Here is an 18226-nt window from a genome sequence, read left to right as displayed (position 1 = left end):
TGAACTACTTGTAACTAGTGTTCTAAATAGAAAGTATGCAGTTATTTAACTTTAACAAGAGCAACAAAAGAAGCACGTCCATAGATCCCCACACCAAAAACTTATAAAGAATTAGAAATAAGAAAAAAGAACTAATCACAATGAGTTTTTTTTATGATATTAAAAGGCATAAATTCAAGCTAATTAAAAGTTTGTGCGTTAATACATAAAAAATCCACTTGAAATTCATGCATTTTTAAATAGAAAAACATGAAGAGAAAAGAAGAATGGTCATTTTCGATCATTATAAATTTATAACCATTTCTTATCCAAACTATTTGGCCTTAGAAACCTCTTTTTTCATCCATTCATTCCTACTGAAATAAATGCAACACTGTGCCAGGAACATGGGAGAGGCGCATGCCCCACTAGCTCTAACCCGCCCACTAAGTTGTTCAATTGGGTGACTAAGCCTTCCGCTCAGGCCTCAACCCCTCTTCATTTTATCTCTTGGAATCAAAACATTTGCAAAAAATAAAAGTTGAACAAAAAGCAATAATATAGATAGAGAAATTGCGAACACATTATTACCATAATCTAAGAGATACTCTCACAGACATTTTCAACTGACGACCTATGTTTCATGGGTTTGCAACCAAAGTAATTTAGAATGATGTTTAACATACAAAAACCTCGATTTTATTATAATGGTCCCACTGCTAATAATAATTCGTAGATTTGCACATGGCCAAGAACATATGAATAACAACAACATTGTGCAAGTAAAATTCCTTTTTTTTTCTTTTCCAGTTGAAAAAAGGCAATTTGGTAAACTGGACCTTCAAAAAGTGTCCAAAGAATACAATCTTAGAACAGCCAAGCCCTCAAAAGTACCATTTGCAGCACATAGACACGGATACAATATTTCAAAGCACAAAAACCAATACACTAATAAATAATATATATTAAAGTACTAGTATCATGGAAGGTAAGATCTTTAGAGGAGCAGCACGATGTAAAGGGCTCAACGAGTTAGAAGACAGCATACAAGTAGAGGCAATACATGAATTAGGGTTCCTTGGAATCATAACATTAAAAATAAGATGTGATCGAGAATGAAAAAAGATTGAGCCCATTGAGAATTGAAATTGAGTTTTAACTAAGAATACTAAACCAAACCAAGATATATGAATCAAACAAATTTTACTAAACCAGAGAAAATTTTAAAAGTTGCCTTGTTTGTGTTATTTTTGTGTCAGGTCTTGTCTAGTCCGACTTCAATTTTGGGAAGAAATATCTTAGATATGACTTTAGGTAAATAAACATGAAAAGTTTTCTGAAGTGTGCTTTCTTCATATATTTGTTGAAGAGAAGTCTTAATCTAAATGAACTGATTTTATAAGGGATTTCTTTTAATCATGTTTTAATGTTTGATGGGCCTTTACAAAAACATAAGGCCCCTCTAAAACATTTAAGAAAATGTCGATAAGAAAATCTAATTCAATTATTTCTTTATCTAAGTTTTATGCATTTGCTAGTGAAGTTTTTGTTGAATATGCTGAATGAACATTTTTCAGATCTAAAGACTAATGAGGAAGCTATGATTGAGGTAGATGTCAAGCAGTGAAAATTAGCTTATGCAAGATGAAATAGACTAAATGTATAAGAATAAAGTATGGAGACTAGTTGATGCACCTGAATCAATTTGACGTGTTAAGAGGTAAAGGATATTTACTATAAATAAAATTTCTAAAAGAAATATTGAGAGGTTCAACTCTAGATTGGAAGAAATGGATTTTACTTACAAGCATGGGGTGGATTCTAATGAAACATTATCTCCAATTACATGTATTCAATCTATTGGAGCAACTATATTATCTAAGGAGTTTATCAAAACCATGAGCTTTTCCAAATGGAAGTAAAAATAACTTTTTTTAATGCAACCATCTTATAAATGTTGTAAAAGGAACGTAATGCATTTTGATTTTATGATGATGCTTGGTTGGATGCAAATTAAATACAATGAAACAATCTTTTCATTTGTTACTGTACATTTTAAAATCTCTCCATTATCTATAAAGGTTCAATAGAGTTGGGGTCGACAACAATGGTAACAATGACAGAGGTGCGGCGAGGTTGGGGATGATAGCAGCATGATTTTGGATTGCAGGAGAAGGGCAGTGAAGCTGAATATGAAGCCAATGGGAGGTGGGGTCCAAGATTTCAAGGGATCTCGTCAATTTGCAGCAAGGAATAAATCCATTGACACCGACACCAATGACGACCTCACCACCTTCCACGGCTTCTAAAACATCATTGATTAAATAGAAAATGATTGTCCTTCCTATATTTGTCTAACTGCTAGCCAAGATATAGCGCCTAATAAGAGAAATTGTGATGGAATGTCACTGCATAGGAGTGGGCTTTACAAACTTGCAACTCCTTATGTTCTCTTTCGCACAACCTCCAAATATATCTCAATGAATGCATTCACTGGTGCTGGCACATTTTTGCCACTCCTCAAGATATCTTCATAAGAATCAAAATCGATGCAAAAGCATTGGCACAATTTTTTGAGCTCAAGACTACTTGTGATAACACGTTTATAAAAGATGAGACAGAGAATAAAATGTGTAGTGATAGATTGATCATTTTTACCTTAAAATAGTTATGACTGAGTCTTGAGCTTGCTGGAGACTTTAGCTAAGCATATTCCTTCATGTATAAACTTGAAAAGATATATAACTAGATGTTTTGGAGTTCATGTTGTAAGGATATCAAGATGAAAGATATTTCATCAAATCCATCTTCTAGCTAAAAGTTCTTCCCCTCAAGATGAGTTCGATTGTAAAAACTTTTCTTCTCATCAAAGGTGGCATCTTCTGAAGTAATTTTTTGATAATGGGATGATAATACTTATACCATTTTTGAGTGAAGAAATACCCAATAAAGATGTATTTAAAATCTCTAAGATGAGGTTTACCTTTATGTTGTTTGTGAGCGTGGATATAAACAATGCATTTAAAGATTTTTGGAGTAATTTTTTATAGGAAGCTATTTATGGGAAAGAAATCAACCAAATAATTTCTAGGACTTTCAAAGCCAATCACTCTTGAAGGTATTCTATTAATTAGGTACGTGCTAGTAAGGACAACTTCTCCACAACTTCTCCACATTATCTTTTTTGGCATTTGATTATGAAAAAGAAGAGTCATGGTGACTTCCATATGATGACAGTCTTTTCTTTCTAACACTTTAATTTGTTGGGGGTGTCAGGAGAGAATTGGTGTATGGTACCTTCTCTCTGGAAGAAAGAAGATAATGTGTTAAGAAAGTAATCAAGAGCATTATTAGTCTAAAATATCTTGATATTAGTATGTAATTATTTTTGTATCATGATAGTAAAGATGAGGAGAATAATGTTGATAACTAATTTTTATTTGATAAGAGATATACATGTCATATGAGTTAAATAATTAATAAATGTGACAAATTTTGTTGCTCCATAAATGTTGGTAATTATAGAAGATCCTCAAATGTCAACATAAAGAATTGGAAAAGGAGTTGACGATCTAAAAGCACTTTTAGGGAAAATATCATAATAATATTGGCAATTTCACAAGCCTCATAATAAAAAATTTTCATGTTTACGTTCAAAAAAAGAAAAAGAAATATACAAAATTAAATTTTTGAAAGAGGAATTCCCTAGCCTATAATGATGTTCCTTAGTGGCTTCTATATTGAGAGTGAAAATGAAAGAATATGATCAGGGATTTTCATCTTCAAGAACTAGTACATATTTCTCTTTGACTTGCTCAATCATCTTTCCCATAACGAGGTCCTTAAATACATATTGATTAGCAAAAAATGCAACCTTATAGTTATATATTTTAGATATTTTATTAATTGATAGAAAATTTACTATAAACTAAGGAACATGCAATACATTACAAAGTATAATTATGGAAAAAATTGAAATATTTCTTTGGCCCATAATAATCATTAGAGGACTATCGATCAATTTTATTTTTCCACAGCTAAGACAGAATTTATAGATTTGAAAAAAATTGGCAAAGTTGATTAGTAGTCAGTGGCTCTTGAATCTAGGATTCAAATGTAACAAGAATTATTTAAGACATTGAAAATATAAGAGTTAGAAATCATATCATTTTGAGTTAGAGAGCATGATCCAAATAATTTTTCTTGAGAGTTGAAAAAGATCCTGAATTAGTCAATTTCTTCTAGATTGAGCACTTTTGATTCCAAAAGATAGATCTGTTGTTTTAGTGATATGCCTTATTTCCACCATAGCCTAGAGGCTTTTTGTGGAGCTTTCAGTATTTTTTTTTTATGTATCATTTATTCATGTAGAATTGCCCTGTAGATTATCTTTGGAAGAATGCTTTTATCCTTTAGGAAAAGAGTCCACAACAACAAGTTTGTTGAGATTTAGTGGTTGTCATGATAGATCTTTTCACAGAGTAAAGTGTTGAGCATTATTAACCTTCTTTCTTTTTATTATATGAGAGAAAATTTTCATTTATTGATGATAGGTTTTCTCTAATTAAGATTTAGACGTGAACTTAGTTGAAGCCATTATAGAATCCCACAAAAAGCTCAAATATGATGTCTCTTTATACAAATTGTTTGAGAATTACCGCATTGTTACAATATGTCATCTTAAAATCTAGATAATAATCAAGTTAAGCCAATAGCCTTTCATTGTATTAAAAATATTACTTTTGATCTCGTCAATGAGGACAACATCCTTCACTTTTCAATACATTTGTTTGACAGCATTCCAAACTTCTTTTATGATGAAGATGAGCATATAAAAGCAATTTTTTCAAGCATCATAGTATTTCACAATCATGTCATAATCATGAAATCCATTTCATCCCAAAGTACAAACATTGGGTCATTCAACTCCAGAGGAGGATCCATAAGGTAATGGATATTTTCATTTCATTTCATAAAAGTCTTCACAATTTAGGATCACTTCAAATAATTTTTCTCATTCAAGCAATAAAATATTTGTAGCTCCTGGAATTTGATAAAGCGGGAGCGGGAGCCGCAGAAGAGGGGGGCTAATTTGGATGGGATTAATTAAGAAATATTTCTTAATTGAAGAGGGCTGATTTGGAGGGGATTAATTAGGAAATATTTCCTAATTAAAAAGGGCATATTTGGGGATTGATTTGGAGGGGGTTAATTAAGAAATGTTTCCTAATTGAAGATGACAGATTTGGGGTTTGATTTGAGGGTGGAGTCGGTAGGGAATTGGGGGAGTTTTGTTTGGGTATTTGTTGTTTATTGTTTTCTTTAAGCATGTAATTTTCCTAGGGTTAAGAGTATGTGTTGTTTGCTGAATTTAGATTGTTCTTAGGATGTTTGGGCTCTAGCCGGCGACTAAAGATTTTAGAGAGCCAAATCTTCCTTCTCAATTGAAGATCCACTTGTATCTTGTCTTTCTTTCATAAAACCTTCAATAAAAAGGAGTGTTATTATGTTTTCTATTCATGATTTTCTTGTTGTTGGTTTTCTGAAATTGTTGAAATTTGATTTTCAGCTAAGGTTTTTCATAAATTTATACAAGTAATTCCTATCAAATTGATATCAAAGTGGTTTCTTGGGCTAAAATTTAAGTCCCCGTCACTGATTTCTACTGCATTTTTCTTCTCACCTTGTTAATTTTCACCGTTTGAAGACCTGATTCACCAATTGTCGTTGTTTTTCACAGTTTGAAACCTAAATCCATGAAGTCAGCAAAGAAGATGGAGATGTTGGAAGGCGAGATGGAAAATCACAAGGCTGTAGTGGAGGAAAGATATTCCGGCACGGAAGGAAGACTGTCATCCATAGAGAGCTGCTTCAAAAATATGGATGACATGATGAAGAAGTTGATCGAAATGCAATTAAAAGCCTCACTAGCGGTTCTGAGGCAGAACTAAAGGGGAAGGAGATTCCAGAGGACAATGATGAAGAGGAGAGTGTTTTCCAGCAATGACCGCCATGGGGGGGCTCCATGGATGGGCGGATCAGGATATTCCGAAGGAAGGACAACATGGAGGGAAGAGGTCAAACCCTTTGGGTACCGGGCATGGAGAGAGGTGGATTGGAGGAGGTCATCGTTGGGCGGAGCCATGGGGTCCAAATTAGCTAAGAGAGGAAGGGAGAAATTCGCACCATCATTACATAGGAGGAACTAACGGAGGGAGAAGTCATTGGGATATGGATGCAAGATCAAGAATGTTGAAGATGTCAGTGTTTGAAGGGGAATATGCTTAGGGTTGGGTGTATCAGGTGGAGCGTTACTTTGCGATCAACGGCTTGACAGAAGGGGAAAATCTTATGGTGGCAAGACTATGTTTGGAGAGAAAAGACCTAGCTTGGTTTTCAAGGCGGGGGGGGGGGGGGGGGGGGGCGGGGGTTGATATCTTGATCTATTCATTGGTGAGAATTTAAGGAGGTGTTGGAGTGTTTCCAAGCCATTCAGGAAGGAGACCTCCACAAACAATTCAATGCCCTAACTCAAGAGGGGGCAATCATGAAGTATCAGGGAAGTTTGAGCTGCTGTTAGGAAGACCGAGAGAAATTTTCAAGGGTTGGAAGGGAATTTCATGAAGGGGTTTAGGGAGGGCATACGAGCATAGCTCAGGGTGCGAAGACCTAGAGGGCTGAGAGAGACAATGGAGCTTGTTCAAAGGATGGAGGAAAATATTGAAGGAAAAATGCTAGTAGGAGCTACATCATGGGAGAGGCTTACAGGAGTACCTTGTTATGCCTGGACCGGTCCTAGTTGAACCAGTCTGGTTCTACAGCCGGCGGCCCAATGCCGGGTGGAACCAAGTAGAGGGAGGGGACGGAAGATGGAGTGGGCCTAGGCATGAATTAAACAATTAGTTTGGAGGGAATTTTTGAATTAGAAGGGTGTTTAGGGAATTTTTATCCTTCCTTTAGCTTTAATTAGGGAGTAATGAGGGAATTAGGAGATCTTCTTGAATTTGAATGTTTTTTTGAGATCTAGGGTTTGTAGTGTGGGCTCTTGACGTTGCCGAAGATTTGGAGAGATTCATTCCTCTCGAATTGAAGGAAATTGTATCTTTTCATGTTTTCTTGAATCTACTAGTGAAATACAATTGCTCTAGTGGTTTTCATTCAAGTTTTCTCCCAGTTTTCCTCTGTTTTCCACTGTTTTTGGCTGTTTTACTGCTGTGAACAGCAGTTTTTTCCTTGTTGCGGTACTTGATTTTGGTTAGGTTTACTTGTCAATACAAGTATTTCCTATCAAATTGGTATCAGAGCATCGATTTGGGACCTTAGGCGGCTGAAATCCTATTTTTTCAAAGAGCTTTTGGCTTCCGGAAGTGAGTTACTTGAGATCCGTGGGGAAGAACGATGCCGGAAAGAAGGTAGAAGTCTTGGAAGGCGAAGTCGGACAATTGAAATCTGATTTGGAGGGAAGATTTTTTTATTTTCAAAATCAAATCACCTCCAACAATGAAAGGTTGGAGGGGAAGTTCACCGTGATGGAAGAAATGCTAAAAATATTACTTGAGATGAAGACAAATCAGACAACATCGGAAGCAAGAGAGATCATCGGAGGCCATGGCGTAGGAGGGAATCCGAACCCGTTTAGGGGGAGGAGAAATCCGGAAGTGGAGATCCTTGAGGGAGAGGACGACATGCCACCTCTAGAGCCACTTTCTAGAGAGGAGATGAGTCTGGGAAATGACCAAAGTGGTGCTGATTTCGGAGCGAGAAGGGAAGATTTTCATCGCCGAGGGACTGATTTTGAAGGGAGAAGAGGAGAATATGTTGAAGGGTTCGGGTATAACCGCCGGAGGGAAGATCGTGAAAGTTGGGGAGCACCTCCTTTTCGAGGAATAGGAGGTTATGGAGGATTCAGGGGAAACGGGGGAGACCCACGGGTGAGGAAGCTGAAGATGCCCGTCTTTGAGGGGGAAGATGGCCATGGCTGGATCTACAAGGTGGAGCGTTACTTCTCTGTCAACGGATTAACAAAGGAAGAGAAGATGACGGCGGCGAGATTGTGTTTGGAAGGAAAAGCCTTGGCCTGGTATCAGTGGCGTGACATGAGGGAGCCCATTCGGAGCTGGAGAGAGATCAAGGATTGCTTATTGGAGCGTTTCCAAGCCGATGGGGGAGGAGACTTCTATGAGCAATTCTTTGCTCTGACTCAGGAGGGGACAATGGTAGACTACCGGGACAAGTTCGAGTACTTGGCTAGCAGATTGGATCACATTTCGGAGTCAGCCCTAGAAGGGAACTTCATGAAGGGGCTAAAACCGAAGATCCGAACAGCAGTCAGGGTGCTGGAGCCAAGGAACCTATGGAAGGCTATGGAGTTGGCGCAGTTGGTAGAAGATCAGAAGAAATCAGAAAGAGGAGCTCGAGTGAACTATTCTGGGGGATCATATAAGATGACTACTACCTTCTTACCATCAAAAGGGGCTGTCAGGAAGTCTGAAGGAAGCACCAAAAGAGAAAACTGGAGGGGGACAATTAAAAAAGCTGACAGAGAAGGAGATGCAGGATAAGAGAGCAAAGGGGTTGTGCTTCAGATGTGATGAGAAGTACATGCCAGGAAATAGGTGCAAGGACCGAACTCTTTAGGTTCTCCTTGTCTGTGAAGATAAGGAAAACGAGGAGGAAGGTGGGAGCAGATCTGAAGAGGAAGAGAAGCTACACCTGGATGTGGCAAAAGTCTCTCTGAACTCTGTAGTTGGATTCACCCCAAGTAACATTATGAAAGTGAGAGGAGAGATAGCCGACCGCGAGGTGCTAGTGTTGATTGACAGTGGGGCAACCCACCATGGTTTAAAATTGCGCAATATGAGGCTCTCCTTGAGGCCCGCCTTTGCGCAATTCCAGTAAAAAAATGTCTTGATGCTTACGCCTTGAGTTTTTTTAATGAGGCTTGCGCCAACTTGGTTGAGGCCCGCCTCGCCTCACTGGCATGAGGCTTACGCCTCACGCTATATATATTAAAACTTACATAAATCTTGAAGTAAATGCCCGACATTGGACTCTATAGGAGAGGAGGAAGGGGATAGAGCAGTTCATCATAATGATGATTCAAATGAAGAACCCCTTAGTGATGACAGTGCTGATGACTTATGAGTTCTTATGTGATATGTCATTGCTATTTATTTTTGGAAATTTGAATTATATGTTAATGAAAAGAATACTGAGATTTGGGAAAGATAGAATTTTGAGTTGTACTATAGTTCATGTTGTCTTATTATTGGTATATTTTAATTTCACTTCATAACTTATGTTTTTTTATGTTTTATATTATTCACTCATTAGTATAAAAAAAATTTATCATTTTATGTTCACACAATCTTTTGATTTTGAGGCTTACGCCTAAAAATGCCTTGAGGCTTATGCCTCGCCTCACGAATGAAAAATGCCTCAATACCCAAATACGCAATTTTAAACATTGCAACCCACAATTTCATTTCCAACCAGATCGTTGAGCTGTTGGGGATGGAGTTAGTGGATACCAGAGGCTATGGGGTGATGATGGGCACGGGTAAAGTGGAAATGGGTAGAGGAGTTTGTAGAGGGGTGGTGCTGAAGATTCAAGGGATCCAGGTGAAGGAGGATTTCCTTCCTTTGGAATTGGGGAGCACTGACATCATCCTAGGGATGAAGTGGTTGCAAATATTGGGGGAGACCAAGATCAATTGGGGGACACTGAGGATGGAGCTGGTGGTGGGGGGAAGAAGAAGGATGATTCAGGGTGACGCCGGGCTGACCAAGGCAGGGTTTTTCTCAAATCCCTGATCAGAACCCTTCAGGAGGAGGGAGGAGGCTACTTAGTGGAGTTACACAACCTGGAAGGGATCAGATTAGAGGAAGAAGGCAATGTTCCACCTATAGTGCAGCCTCTCATACACCAGTTCAGCGAGGTCTTTCAACTTCCCCAAGGTTTACCTCCTCAGAAGGAGATGGAGCATGCCATTACTTTGAAAGAAGGGGAGACACCAATCAGCGTCCGCCCTTATCGTTACCCACAGATTCAGAAAGATGAGATTGAGAAGTTGATCCGGGAAATGCTGAAAGCAGGGATCATCAAACCCAGCGTCAGCCCTTTTTCTAGTCCAGTTCTCCTGGTCAAGAAGAAAGATGGGAGTTGGAGATTCTGTGTGGATACATGGCTCTGAATAAGGGCACTGTACTAGACAAGTTCCCAATTCCGATGATTGATGAGCTGTTGGACAAGCTGCATGGGGCAGTGATGTTTTCCAAGCTGGACTTAAAATCCGGATACCACCAGATCAGAATGAGAGAGGCAGATGTTCCAAAGACAGCGTTCATGACACATGAAGGACATTATGAATTCTTGGTAATGCCCTTTGGGTTGACCAACGCTCTGGCCACATTTCAGTCCTTGATGAACAAGGTGTTCAAGCAGTACCTCAGGAAGTTTGTTCTTGTCTTCTTTGATGACATTCTAGTATACAGCAAGCCTGTGGAGGAGCACATGGAACAATTGAGGATGGTCTTAAAAGTGCTGCAGGAGCATCAGTTGAGAGCCAACCTGAAAAAATGCAGTTTTGCTCAGTCCAGTGTGGAAAATTTGGGACATGTGGTAGCCCAAGGAGTGGCGGCAGACCAAACCAAAATTGAGGCAATGTAGAAATGACCATTACTTAGGAACCTAAGAGAGTTGAGGGGTTTCTTAGGATTGACTGGCTATTACAGGAAGTTCGTGAAGGGGTATGGTACCATTGCATGGCCCTTGACTAAGCAGCTGAAGAAAGACAACTTCTCTTGGGAAGATGCAGCGACCCAGGCCTTCGAGAGGTTGAAGGAAGACATGACCATTGTTCCTGTTCTAGCCCTTCCAGATTTCAATCAGGCCTTTGTTGTAGAGACCGATGCGCCAAGATATGGGTTGAGAGCAGTGTTGATGCAGAACCACAGGCCTGTAACATACTTCAGTCAAGTGCTATCAACCAAGGAAAGACTGAAGTCAGTGTATGAGAGGGAGCTGATGGCGATTGTCTTGGCCATTCAGAAGTGGCCCCCCTATCTTTTGAGTCGACATTTCATTGTCCGGATTGATCAGAGTTTAAAGTACATCTTGGAGCAAAGGATGGTGACTGAGGAAAATCAGCGGTGGCTATCCAAACTTTTGGGCTACGATTTCGAGGTCCAATACAGGCCTGGTTTGTAAAATAAAGCAACGGATGCCCTATCCAAATGTGTGGGGAAGCTCCATGAGTTAGATCTGTATGTACCCTTGATGATCGACTGGGGGGCCATCAAGGAAGAGAGCAGGTTAGATGAAGAATTGGAAAAGATCAGGAAGGATCTGAGGAAAGACAACAGTAGCCATCCGGGTTATTGCATTGAGGGGGAGAGACTATTGTATCATGGGAGGTTGGTGATGCCACGAACTTCCATACATATTCCCCACTTGTTACAGGAGTTCCATGGCAGTGCAGTTGGAGGCCATTTAAGAGTGTAGAAGACATACAGAAGGTTAGCAGCTGAACTCTACTGGAAGGGGATGCATAAGAATGTGGAGGAGATGGTGGCAAGGTGTGTCAGAAAAATAAATACATGGCAATGGCACCAGGAGAGTTACTCCAATTTTTGTCACTTCCAAACAGAGTATGGGAGGAAGTGTCCATAGATTTCATTGACGGCCTACACCGCTCAGAGGGATTCACAGTCATTTTGGTAGTGGTAGACCGACTCAGTAAGTATGCACATTTCATCCTCCTACGACATCCGTACACCGCGGTATCAGTGGCAGCAACTTTTATCAGGGAAGTGGTTAGATTACACGGGATGCCCGAATCAATTATGTTTGATAGAGACAAAGTGTTCCTTAGTCAATTTTGGAGGGAATTGTTCCGAATGCAGGGTACTGTCCTCAAGAGAAGTACTGCCTACCATCTTCAGACAGATAGACAGACAAAAGTGGTAAATCGGAGCTTGGAGATATGTTTGAGGTGTTTTGCTTCAGAAACACCACGGGAGTGGGCTCAATGGTTATTATGGGCGGAGTACTGGTACAACACCTCGTACCATTCTGCTTCTCAGATGTCCTCGTTCAAAGTGTTGTATGGGAGGGACCCCCCACACCTAGTGCACTATGGAAGAGGAAGTACACCTATCTCTTCAGTTGAACAATACCTAGAGAAAAGAGACCTTATGTTGGAAGAGTTGAAGAAATATTTGGGAAGAGCACAACAAATCATGAAGAAGCAAGCAAATACACACAGAAGAGACATACAATATGAAGTAGGGGAGAAGGTGTACTTGAATCTAAGGTCCTACAGGCAAAAATAAGTGGCTAATAGGATGAACAAGAAATTGGCCCCGAGATACTTTGGTCCCTATGAGATCTTGGGGAAGATTGAAGCTGTGGCGTATCGTCTAAAGTTACCCTCCTCCGCTACCATACACCCGGTGTTTCATATGTCACAACTGAGGAAAGCACTTGGAGAGCATGCAGCTAGTGTGGAATTACCAACATCATTGATAGAGGATTTGGAGGTGATCATGGAATCCGTGGAGCTAGAAGGGGTAAGGTTAGATAAAAAGGGAAACAAAGAGGTGTTGATCAAATGGAAGGATCTCCCCGACTACGAGGCCACTTGGGAGCCCTATGAGATGGTGAAGCAACATTCTCGTACTTTCACCTTGAGGATAAGGTGAATTTTTGGGAGGGGAGTAATGTTACGCCTTGACCGATCCCAGTTGGACCGGTCCGATTCTACACCCGGCGGCCCAATGCCAGGCGGAACCAAGCAGAGGGAGGGGCGGAAGATGGAGTGGGCCCAAGCATGCATTAAACAATTCTTTTGGAGGGAATTTTTGAATTAGAAGGGTGTTTAGGGAATTTGTATCCTTCCTTTAACTTTAATTAGGGAGTAATGTGGGAATTAGGGGATCTTCTTAAATTTGAATGTTTTTTTGAGATCTAGGTTTTGTAGTTTGGGCTCTTGGCGTTGTCGGAGATTTGGAGAGTTATTCATTCATCTCGAATTGAAGGAAATTGTATATTTGCTTGTTTTCTTGAATCTACTAGTGAAATACAATTGCTCTAGTGGTTTTCCTACAAGTTTTCTCTCAGTTTTCCTCTGTTTTCCACTGTTTTTGGCTGTTTTACTGATGTGAATAGCAATTTTTCCTTGTTGTGGTACTTGGTTTTGGTTAGGTTTACTTGTGAACACAAGTATTACCTATTATACCTCTACAACCCTAGCACCAAGAACCCAAACAATGTCGTTTCAAAGGGAAGCACCGAAGGAGAAGGGAACTGGAGTTCGCTCTGGAGACAACTTCAAGCGCCTTAAAGAAACAAAGGTGCGTGATAGGCGGGCAAAAGAGTTATGTTTCAGATGTGATGAGAGGTATACACTGTGACACAAGTGTAAGGACCGAACCCTTCAAGTCTCACCTTCTATGATGATGAGGAAGTTGAGGGAGGTGGGAGTGAGGCATCGGTGGAGGGGGAAAAATTGCATTTAGACATAGCAGTGGTATCCTTAAGCTTAGTGGTGGAATTCACTCCTAATAACACCATGAAAGTGAGAGGAGAAATAGTAGACATGGAGGAAGTGGTGTTGATAGATAAAGGGGCTACAGACAACTTTATCGCCAACCAGGTCGTAAACCAATTGGGGGTGAAACTGGTGGACACAATGTGTTATGGGGAGATAATGGGCACTGGGAAGATGGAGACATGTAAAGGAGTGTGTAAGGGGTGGTTCTAACCATACATGGAGTCCAGTTGAGGGAGGACTTTCTCTCATTCGAGTTAGGGAGCACTGATGTCATCATGAGAATAAAATGACGGCACAAGTTGGGAAAAACTAAGATTGATTGCCAGATGCTAGCGATGGAATTCGAGGTTTAAGGGAGGAAAGTGGTTATTAGAGGGGAACCTAGCCTATCCAAAACTATGGTTTCTCTCAAAACCATGGTCAAGGCGATACAAGAAGCAGGGCTGGGATACTTGGTGGAAATGCAGAGCCTGGAGGAGCTCCGAGATTCGAGGCTGGCTAGGTGGCCCCCCTTAGAGATAAGGTGTTCTTTAATCATTTTCTATCCTTCCACATTGAGGACAAGGTGTGTGTTTTTTTTTTCCAGAGAGGGGGAGTGTTGATACGACGAGTGCGGGAGCCACAGGAGAGGGGGCTGATTTGAGGGCAGATTTAGGAATTGGGGTAGGGCTATTTTGGGTATTTTTAGTTTATTGTTTGCTTTAAGTAGGTGATTTTTTTAGGGTTAAGGGCATGTGTTGTTTGCTGAATTTAGATTGTCCTTAGGGTGTTTGGGCTCTAGCCAGCGACTACAGATTTAGGAGAGCCCAATCTTCCTCTCCAATTGAAGATCCACTTATATTTTATCTTTCTTTCATTAAACTTTCAATTAAAAAAGTGTTCTTGTGTGTTCTATTCTTGATTTTCTTGTCATTAGTTTTCTTAAATTGTTGAAATCAGATTTCAGCTAAAGATTTTCATAAATTTCAGCAACTTCCTATCAAAATTCTTCCTTAATCTAACTTACACCATTAATGATGGTTGACTCTTCGAAAGGGAAGTTAAAAAAATCATACATAATGAAGAGAATAAAACATCCCGATAAGAAGGAAAGGAATAAAAAGATTGGAAGAAGGAAACTCTAACCTCACTCTGATACTACGTAGAAAAGTAGAAATAGAAAAAAAAACTTTGAATTGTATTACTTGATTGATTGATTCTATACAAAGTGTGAATGCATATATAAAATTCTCCAAAAATCTTATTATGAAAAGAAATCAAAGCTCTTTGCAAAAAATAAAAAAGCCCATAAGAGGAGCTGACAACTAGAAGAAGAGACAAATCTACTGCAATCTAAGAGCCATAAGAGAATTGATCCAAAGATTAGAATCTTAATTCGTGTGCTTAAGGATCCCTATAAAGATTACCTAACTTATGAGTCCCACGACCATTCAAAAAAGTCCATATGCTTTAATTATTATATTAAATTTGCTTAATCAGGCTAATGTATTAATAATGATTATTTATATGACTCTATTCTACTTAAAGAATTTGAGCTTAATTCTCATTCCATTGGATTCATTAAGTTGTTTACAAATAATTTCATATATTTTGGTGTTAGACTGATTATTAATAAACTAAAAGTTCTTAATATTTAAATTCCATGTTACTACCCTTAACAACACCATATAAATCATATTGAAATATTTTGATAGCGATCAATCATAGCTTTTATTGTTGCCCACTTGGCATAGTACTAACTAATTTGATTAGATGTCGGGTAAATCTTGAGCTAATTTTTGGATTTTTTTTTTTAATTTCTTTCTCTTAAGATAAGAATTTTATAGGCTTAAAAAAGTATTAAAAGCTTTATCATAAAATCATTTTGAGGTGATTTATCATAAATATTGAAGCGCTCGTCAAATATCAATATCCTTTAAATCACCCTTTTGGTGATCTTTATCCCTTAATCTCTTAATAGCTTTGTAAAGTATTTTTTATTGTATATCATACAACTTCTTCTACAAATTGTGTATATTTTATTTATTTTTTGATGCAAGCCTTATACACCACAAAAAATAAGAGAATTTTAGAAAGGTAATCTAAATCTTATATTTAGGGATTTGGGTTTGTCCCACCGATTTGAAGAGGTGTTGAGTTTGTACTATCGGGTGTGAAGAGTACTTCGCCGAAAAAGTAGGTCTTCTTTTCCATGGGTAGTTGATGGAATCCTAAAGCAAAGGAGTGCTTAGGCGTAGATATTAACTGAGGTTTGGAGTCAAACCACATAAAAATTCTTAAGTCAAACTTGTTAGATTAGTTTACATTTCATGTTTGCACTATCATATACTTGAATTGTATATGGTGATTGAGCTATAATGATTATAGAAAGATACCATCAAACTCTAAAAGGAAAATAAAAACAGTAGATAGCAACCCATATGATAGAATGCTTCCTTGCTAGTGTAGTTAAACCATTTAAGTTATACTCTTAAGTTTTATTATATCACCATATCTCTTTGTGGGTGGAACATTTATTTGTGTGACTTTAGGGGTTAGTGATTTGAGTATCTTAACTAGCATAGTTGAGTTGTTCTATTCATACTAAGGTTATAAGTTTGAATAATCGCTCATTTGCTTCATCATATAATCTATACCATTTACCACTTGTGTCACAATTATAGGTTGTATTTCTTCTTTACAAGGTTGTGCTAATATTTTTAAGTTTGACATCATATATATATACAAGACTTAGCGAAGATTTCAATAATGTTATTTAGGTAACAAAATATTATTTTTTCTATGCAATTTATCTAACATTTGACATTCAAGAAATAAAAACTATTAGAATAAAAATATCTGCAAGAAGGTATCTTTCTGATCACAGTTAAGCTCTTACAGAATCAGTCCCCTGCATATCCTTCAGGTCCAAATCATCCACAGGCCCTTGAATGCGACAGCTACCCTTCAGAACAGGTGTGATCTGAAAATGCAAATTAAGCAGTTTTGTGTTAGTTATCAAAATAATCGATCCCAGAGCCAAATCAGAAAAAGTAAAAAGAAATAAAAGGAAAAAGAAAACAGTAATCTACGCGGCTGCTACAGAGCTTGGGGGTTTCAATAGTGCTATTGGCTTTGTTGCGGATGAACTAGTTGACAAAAATAGCAACCGAAAGAATTTAAAAAAATAAAAACATTTAAAAAAAGGAATTTACACCACTGTCCTACACAAAGACAAATTGTAATTCAAAATAATTACCTACTCACACTCTATGACATCCCTGCTTCCAGACTTCAATTTATCGCATCAACTCGTTTACTCTCAACCACCAGGAAAAAAAAAAGAAGAAATTGAAAGAAAACAAATAAGAAAAATAAAAAAAGAAGAAGAAGAACACCCCGATCCTCTCTCTAAATCACAGCAGAACAAGCCCCGTTCATCAGTAACACCAAAACGATTCCAGAAAAGGGCGACGAAAGACAAAAAAAAAGGAGGGAAACAAACGGATTGCCTAAACTTAACCAATCGGGCGTGGAGAAGAGACGTAACCCTAACCAGACGAAACAAAGGCGACAACTTTACATGCCTCCGGTTGCAATAACCTCTCCGTGAGATCATACAACTCCTTCAGTGTCCGCTCAGCACGCTTCCTCATCACTCAACGCACGCAGCAGTTGCCTTCAAACGGACTAATGCCCGACCAGCCTCAGGCGCATCCCATCAGTGCAAATTAGACCTTTCCCGGTCAAAAAATGAACCCAAATCCGACCGACAGATAAGAACAGCGAAGAAGGGGAATAAGACGGAAGAAAAAAAGGAGGGAAAACAAATGGCGGAAAGCTGAGAAGGTATTTTTAGCGTAAGCGTGATTCAAAAGGATCTGGACGTGGTAGCTGGTTCATTGAGGAGAAGGGGGGAGGGGGTTCTTCATGAATCAATCCATGGCGGAGATATACGTAGAGCGATGGCCCTCTCTTTATCTAATTGTGGATTTTTCGTCATAAAATCATAAAACTACAAATGACAGAAAATGCAAAGCATAAAAAAATATTTTGCGTATCTACCCTTTAAAGTATTATATGTTCTACTAGAACCTAGCGTTTAGGTTCATTAAGAAATTCTATATTTATTCACGGGTCTCCGTATAAATCTTTTCCATGTACACACGATGCCTTAAAGCTGTACATCTTTTTCATTGTGTTTTTCATGCAATTTTCTAAGTATTTAGAAAAGTATTTAGTATAAAATATAAGAATGTTAATAATTGTTTTTTATTAAATTATAAATCTAACCATAAATAATTAGTATGATAAATAGGGTGTCATTATTATGTGCGGAGTTCGGATGAGAAAAATAGTTCGGACTGTGAGTATACACAATATTTACATATTCCAAAGTCCAAAACATGTACACACAGTGTGTATACTTACAGTCCGGACGATTTTTCTCGTTCGGACTCCACACTAAATAATTTCTCGTTAAAATGAGTTAAAAAGTTATGTTTGAATTCGACCTGAAATTGACCCAAGGAGAATTCAATCAATGCAAACACGAGCCATGTACTAAATGGTTCAAGATGGACTCCAAAGTCCAATTTATTTATTTGGCAACTCAAATGACTTGAATCCGACCCAATAGCACGTCTTGATTTGAATTTTTTTAAAAAAAAAATTATCACTATAAAGCATAGGTTAATTGATTAAAAATAAGAAGA

General features: G+C 38.4%; 1 protein-coding gene across 10 annotated transcripts in view; it reads right to left on the bottom strand.

The window, feature by feature from the left end:
• Positions 1–17487, bottom strand: part of LOC110099129 — a 33492-nt gene extending 16005 nt beyond the window's left edge. For 2 of the 10 annotated variants that reach the window (XM_020826196.2, XM_020826202.2), the window contains exons 1-2: positions 17062–17487; positions 16411–16494 (exon numbers count right to left, since the gene is read on the bottom strand). In XM_020826196.2, the coding sequence (XP_020681855.1) occupies positions 16411–16494; positions 17062–17130 (153 nt within the window). In that variant the 5' untranslated portion in view covers positions 17131–17487. Of the gene's footprint in view, positions 1–16410; positions 16495–16770; positions 16916–17061 lie in introns of those variants that run through there. The other 8 variants (XM_020826198.2, XM_020826203.2, XM_020826200.2 and 5 more) reach the window with 5 other exon arrangements.
• Positions 17488–18226: the final 739 nt, after the last annotated feature.

Source organism: Dendrobium catenatum, unplaced genomic scaffold, assembly GCF_001605985.2.
Source record: "Dendrobium catenatum unplaced genomic scaffold, ASM160598v2 fragScaff_scaffold_264, whole genome shotgun sequence".
NCBI lineage: Eukaryota > Viridiplantae > Streptophyta > Magnoliopsida > Asparagales > Orchidaceae > Dendrobium > Dendrobium catenatum.
The sequence above is the reverse complement of the archived record's forward strand: the minus strand, read 5'-3'. Positions and strand labels throughout refer to the sequence as shown.